The sequence below is a fragment of the Limulus polyphemus genome, unplaced genomic scaffold (assembly GCF_000517525.1).
Source record: "Limulus polyphemus unplaced genomic scaffold, Limulus_polyphemus-2.1.2 Scaffold1002, whole genome shotgun sequence".
Classification (NCBI taxonomy): domain Eukaryota; kingdom Metazoa; phylum Arthropoda; class Merostomata; order Xiphosura; family Limulidae; genus Limulus; species Limulus polyphemus.
Genome location: NW_013666612.1, coordinates 345,231 through 352,411, shown reverse-complemented (window position 1 = coordinate 352,411; position 7,181 = coordinate 345,231). Strand labels below are relative to the sequence as shown.

Genomic DNA, 7,181 nt, shown 5'->3' with positions numbered 1-7,181 from the left:
CAATAAACAATGTTGTTTATCATAAGTGTCGTAATCTTGTTTATAATCACATTTCTACTAATTATAAGAATGAATGTCGTTTGATTTGTTTTTAGCATCACCTGTCGTAAGACCGTAAAAGATTAATTAGAAATATATTTTGGTTTTACAAAAGTTAGAAACAAAATCTCTAATATGACTATACCTACTGAAGATTATGTATATATTGTTTTGTGTAGAATATTTAATGTGTAGAAGCAACCAATGACTACATGACCACAAAAGAAAATTAACGTTCAGTCAAATAAACATTAAACTCTTATGTTTAAAAATAAACTGATTGATGTAATGAGTAACTCATTAAAAAGTGTTAAAGAGGCTTATCTGTTCATAGGAAATTAACAGAAGTTTATTAATATACTTACTATATTCACTGGTGTTCCTGAAGGCACATTTTCTTTGATAGAGCCTTGATATGATTGTAGAAAGGTCGGAATTTGATCGTTGACATCCAATACCTCCACAGATACCTCACTAATACTCTATAAAATAATATAGAGCTAGAAAACATATAACTTCCAAACAAGCCAAAAACTTCATATTTATCAAAAGAGAATGCTTTAAAAGAAAATGGTAATTAAAAAAATATGGTTTATTGAACGTTTAAATCACAACTGGCTTGAGAGAAAGTTATTTTACAAAACTAAAATAATCTCACGAGACTTATAAACATTAATGAATAAGTTAGAATATTCAATATAATTTTAAAAAGCTGATTTTTGTCTGCACAATTTTAAGTATTTTGCAAAAATAAAGCTAAAAATAGGGCCGGTGTTATGGACTAAGTAAACAACCGCTAGGGTGGCACTGCAAAATTAATTGTTTTTGTTTCTTTTTTGAATTTCGCGCAAAGCTACACGAGAGCTATATACGCTAGCCGTCCCTAATTTAGCAGTGGAAGAATAGAGGGAAGGCATCTAGTCATCACCACCCACCGCCAACTCTTGGGCTACTCTTTTACCAACGAATAGTGGGATTGACCGTCACACGGCTGAAAGGGCGAGCATGTGACGGGGATTCGAACCCGCAACCCACAGATTGCTAGTCGAGCGCTCTAACCACATGGCCATGTCGGGCCTCAAAATTAAAACAATTTGCTAAGGTCGCTTTAAATTTACAATATTACCTCCCTTGTTATAGTTTTTCTAGTTGAGCACGTTTGCTGAGAAGGTACGACCACAAAGTCTTGTCAGTAGAAAAGAAGTACCAATTTAATGGGTTGCAATATTCTATCACTCACGATTCACTGTTTTACTTTTAGTGCAAGATTTCCAACATAGCTAATTTTTCACTGTCGTCAAACGTAACAAATCAATGGAAAAAAACTGTCAGAGATTTTAAGTCGACATAAAAAGTCAATAGATCATTTGGGAGAATTTCGACAGTGGAGAGAATTAGAATCTTGACTGAAAATGAACCAAACAATTAAAATCTGCGTAACCAAGTGTAAGAGCATTAGAAATTTTCACTTAAAAACTTTATTGTTTTGCTAAAGTGTCAAATAATTCAAAATATTACTCTTTGTGGAACTCATGAGTCGCTTACACACTTGGAAATGGGAATTTTCCGAAGTTATTGATTATTTCACCATATTTCATCATTTTATGAAACAACATATGGCAAAACAAAACTGACTGGGCTGGCAACAATTGTGATCGAATACTAAAGAACACAAAACTTGAAGTTGAAGTAAGCATTTCACCTCAGTGAAAGAAAGATAATCACGTGCTAGCTGTTACTGTCACATTTCCTGAGCCTTCAACAAACAAAGGAAAATAGATGAACTTGGTTAAATTTGTAGTTTTACGTTTTTCTTCTTTTTTTTGTAAGGGGAGCGAAAGCTTTAAAATTTGCTTAGGGCTGCAAACTACCTAGCGCTTAACCTATGCATGAATGTACAATATTGTATATGATATAATATGTAGTTCTACGTTCTCGTTAATCTTTCTAAGGTTTAAAGTTATAACCTAGAAAATTAGCCTGAACCTGCAAAATGGCTAGTTCTAAGGCTGTGCAAAAATGTACAATATTGCTTTTGTAGAATATGTTCAATTTTTAGAGACTATAACATATTTCTACCTCTACCTCTATTTCTACCTTTGTACAACCGATGGTAGTTTTATGGAAGGAAAGGAGATGCGTTTATACACCACGAAATCCCATTCTTTCCAAGGAGGAAATTAGATAGGCAAAGAGATAACTCTAATTCTTTTAGGTTTGGTATAATAAGAAGATGAATGGGAACTGAGGGACTAATCACAAAGTATTAATAATTTTCTGATACTAATAATAGGAGGCAGAATAACATGGTTACTGACATAAGCATAAAAAAAATCGCTCAACCCTTTTGAAGACGAAAATATGTTTAATAATGTTCACAATAGTTTTTGTTTTGTTTTACAGTTGAAAATCTAACCCCAGCAACAAAACCTGACGACTCAATATAATAATTTTGATGTAAATAATTGTGCAACAATTTACTTAGTTTTTCAATTAAACTAACTTCATGATATATATGTGGAATGTTAATACACGACAAACTAAAATAATCACACAGTAATTTCATATCAAATTTAAAGACTGTTAACTTATTTCAGAATTTTCGCGCGAAGCCACAGAAAAGGACTATCTGTACATAATTATGAACTGAAGAGGAATAGGTAGTAAACAAATCCTACGTCCACTCTTGGGCTACTCTAATTTGACCAAATAATGGGATGTGATTGTCACTCTTATAGTGCATCTTTGGCCCCAATAGGCGCAATGCGTTTATGCGGCAACGGGTCGCGAATCATAAGATTCATCCTAGAACGTTAAATGTTAGGCCACGACCGGACCAAAATTAACGAAATACTCTTTACAAAACTCACATATAAAAATAAAGGACTTTGACGGTATGCTATTTATTTTCCATTGCTTTATAACACTTTTAAAGAATTTAGGCCTAACTTATGGATCAGCTCACGGCCAGAATTTTCACCCTTAAAGAGGGCACTGCTCGGGTAACTTAACGACCTGCTCTGTGGGATCACTGAACAAATATTCAAAACGACAGAGACTATTATTTGGCTTGAAAGAAAATATATTAAGAGCAATAAAAAAGTATCAAGATTAGATCATGTAAATAAGAGAATACAAGGTGCCGGAAACGATTGTTTGACCTAAATCTCGGCATACTAACACAGACTGACATTAGTTATTATCTTGTCATTACTTGTGATAAAACAAAACCATTATCAATATACATTTGTCTGTTAACGACGAAAATAATAACCTCAATAAGAAACAAAAAATTAAATCGAATAAAACATTTAATGAATCTTATCACTTCTGCTTCAGTAGCCAAAATACAATGTAATGTAGTTTTCAATGCCATGAGTTAACATGGTGGATTCTTTGGCAGCTGCTATCTTATATTGCGTATTGAGATCATAAATTAAATTTACTTAGTTGTTCTCAATAACACTTTTAATTAGATTATGTGAGCGATCGATTAATTGTTGTTCTCACGGAGAGCAAGTGTGAGCTAATCAGTAACTTAACGCACTCCTTGTTTCAGCCACTGACCAAACAATATATTAGAACTAGGTGGTCAAGGCATTTCTAATATGTCCCTTCTAGATTTTGAACTTACCACTTTGGAAGAGGGTCTCCTTTCTTCTAGCATCACAGTAAATGTATGTTTACTTCGTGTCTCCCTGTCTAGCCCAACTTTGGTGAAGATGTGGCCATCCTACAAGTGAAAAAGGGCAACCAGCAATTTTGTTAGGTTATAATACGAAACGAACAATGTCTTCAATAAATATAATTATATAAGTTGCAGGAACTTTAATAGCTGTATTTCACAGTAGGTAGAAAGATTTAGTTGCACGGAGAATTATTATAATCAATATTAATTTTACTTAGATCTTAAGAAAACTTTTGGCCAATGTTTGCCTTTTACAGCTTAATCTGGGTATTAGGTATATGTAAGTATTCGTTCAATATTCTTTAATACACAATATAGGTTTAAATAAATGCTTTGTAAAATAAAAATAATATTTACTAAGAAAATGTTGATTTTGAAAAATAAAACAGTGTTTCACACTCTGGTCCATGATGATTTACATAGCCGCTAAGATATTTAGAATGAAATCTACATTATTTTGTGAAATAAAAACATATTTTACTATAAATACAAAATAAGGGCTTATCATTCCTACATTTTTATTTACAACAATAAAAGTAAAAAGCAGTAAACCTCGGTGATGCTAAACAACTTTTTGACATCAGAGTTGACAATGATGTAAACAGTTTCGGTGTTGAGACGATGTTTTCTGGGCTTCAACTTCACTTGACCAACCAATGCTCCAGCTGTATTCTCCAGAACGGCAAAATTATAATGATGTTGATTAAACCTTGGGTCTCGCTCTTCTGCTTCACTGACAATAACTTTCAGAACAGCCTACGAAGAATACAAATTATAATATATAAGAAACAAGTTTTAATAATTTCAAAGTAGAAACATCATACCGCATGCTTAGCTATATCCTGGGGTAGCCTAATGAACAGTTATAAATTATACTTACTATTCCTTTCCATTGACCATCAAAAACTTCTAATGTAAGTGTGTATTCTTGTGCTTCAGAAACATCCAGCTGTCGCGTGATGTTAATAGTGCCGGAAGCAGGGTCAATCTCAAAAGGTACTATAGTAAAATAAAATGGAATATGTTTCGTAGAGGCACGCTTTAAGACAAATAAAAATATAAATTACTACTGTTCTTTTCTGGGTGACATCATAACAATTTCTATCGACTATGTTTTATGTATTTGAATTTTGCTTCTCAAACTTTTCCCGATTGCTGTAATATTTTTTATTTGATATACTTCTAACCTACTTAAACTTCAGTAAGGGGAGAATTGGAATATATATCCCGCTTGAGTACATCAAATATCAGCTTCCAAAGGATAACCAATTGTTTTTGTTGTACAAAGTCTTAATGTGCTATTCAAAGTATTACAGTTAACAGTTGTGTACTTGATTGCGATAACAGATGAAAACGGAACAGCAGTTAAAAAAATATAGGCGTAAACATTGGAAACCTTCTGTGACACCTTTCTTTTTATATTTTGATTATTCTAACATGTTGTGAAACCACACTTTATTAAAATAATGCATAACACATAAGTCACAAACAAAAGTTAATTATGCACTCTATCTTCTCAACTCACTGTGTTTGTGCTTCTGAGCAAACGAATACTTTAAGTTGGTGTTGTTAGCTGTATCTGCGTCTGTAGCCTTCACGGTTTCAAACACAGTGCCAACAGGAACACTCTCAGATAAGAACTGGTAATAAACTTCTTTCTCGAATTGAGGTGGGTTGTCATTAATGTCCTGTATTAATACAACGACCTAGAATAGACACTTATAGGAATTAACATGTGCTCCTACATAATTATTATCACTAGATAATTATGGAACAGAACTTCCAAAAGATCTTAAAAAGGATCAACACCACAATACATACAAAATAAAACGGAAGAACTAAATTAATATTAATATGAGTAGAATCCACTGCGTTCCTGTTCAAATATTTGGCAATAGAGCCTCAAATAAAACATAATAAAGGCTCTAAAATGCAAATACCATTATACATATGTTTAAAATTTTAAAAGAACACAACATATATCCTTTGGTCTACGGGAGCATAGTGAAGTCAAAAGCAAACAGAAAACTAAAAGTAAAAAGAATCTACAAGTATAGTTGTTTCGAAAGACTAAAACAACGTAAGGGAAACCTTCACTGAGTTTTATTTTAATTATACTTTTACAGACTTATCATGCCCCTTTTTTTGCGTTTACCTGGGCCGTTCCTGTGCGGGAAGGTATACCCATGTCTTTTGCTGCAACCTTAACAAGATGAGTAGCAAAATCCTGGACATCATAGTTCTCTCTGTCAAGCTCCTTTCTTATAGATAAAACCGCCTTGAACGAAATGAAAATCACAATTATGTCTAAATATAATCGTAATAATTTGTATTCAATTTAAGGAAAATTCAGTGGACGTCTATAATGTGCTTTTGGTAGCTTACACCCACTTTTATCATATTGTAATTCTCTAAAGTAAATCAATTACTGGAATATAAGTTTAACATTAGAATACTATTAAACCTTACTGTAACGCAACGCTAAAGCCCACAAAATTATTCTGTAATCCATTTATTATGATACTGTAATTTGTAAGTAAGAATTCGCATTTGAACATATTAGGAACAAAATGGCAATTACCATAGTTTTAAGATACTCTTCCTTCAATTCTTTTTGCTGTTTGAAAATTCTGTAAGTTAGAGTTAATACCAATAAATCATTCATTTTTGACTCCATGTAGAAGTTCGTACGTTTAGATACCTTACATGAGGCTTTCGTTAAGAATCAACAAATACACCTCGATTAACCTATTGATGGTCTGTTGGATAACCAAAATTTATTGTTTAGAACAACTCACCAGTAACTGATAACCAGTGCACGAAAAGGAAACTTATTAATCGTTTAGGAAACTCAACAAAATATACTGATATATGAAGAGATGTGGCAAAATAATAAAAAAGATCTAGAATCTCCACAAACACAATTACAATAAGACGACTTATTATTACGAGTCGGTTACTTTTGAAATGGCAAATGTTTTAGGTTTTAAAAAGTAATTTCTTTGTGTATTGGGTTATGTTACTACTTTAACTGTACAAATAATGGCATTTTTAGAAATTATCACGTATATATATAAACACCAATGTCTGTCTGTGTGAAATACGCAACTTAAATATTTTCATAAACCAACAGATGGTGCCATAATATGCTTGTCTTAATGTTTTTCACCTTCGCTAAAAGGTTTTTAACAATTTGTAAAAATACATTATAAAGATTTTTTGATGAAATGTTATACCTTTATGGACTTGCCCTTGACCCTCCGATTTTTTGTCATCACAATTAATAAATTTCAGGGTCACACATTTCACCATGTAGGAATATTTCTTCCAGAACCAATTTTTTTCACATGTTCAATTCTATACGGTTTTATAAAGAAGCAGATTTGAGCATAACATTAAAATATACAAAAGTCCACTTTCTCATCAAGGGCCACTTGCAGGAGATGACAAAATA

The 7,181-nt window shown here is 32.4% G+C and overlaps 1 protein-coding gene across 1 annotated transcript in view; it reads right to left on the bottom strand.

Moving 5' to 3' along the window:
* Window positions 1–7,181, bottom strand: part of LOC106461637 (protocadherin Fat 4-like) — a gene marked incomplete at its 3' end in the record, with an annotated part of 101,360 nt that overhangs the window by 8,511 nt on the left and 85,668 nt on the right. Inside the window, exons 35-40 of the mRNA XM_013921475.1 lie at window positions 5,883–6,005; window positions 5,253–5,433; window positions 4,608–4,726; window positions 4,280–4,483; window positions 3,674–3,772; window positions 405–521 (exon numbers count right to left, since the gene is read on the bottom strand). Of these exons, the coding sequence (XP_013776929.1) occupies window positions 405–521; window positions 3,674–3,772; window positions 4,280–4,483; window positions 4,608–4,726; window positions 5,253–5,433; window positions 5,883–6,005 (843 nt within the window). The remainder of the gene's footprint in view (window positions 1–404; window positions 522–3,673; window positions 3,773–4,279; window positions 4,484–4,607; window positions 4,727–5,252; window positions 5,434–5,882; window positions 6,006–7,181) is intronic.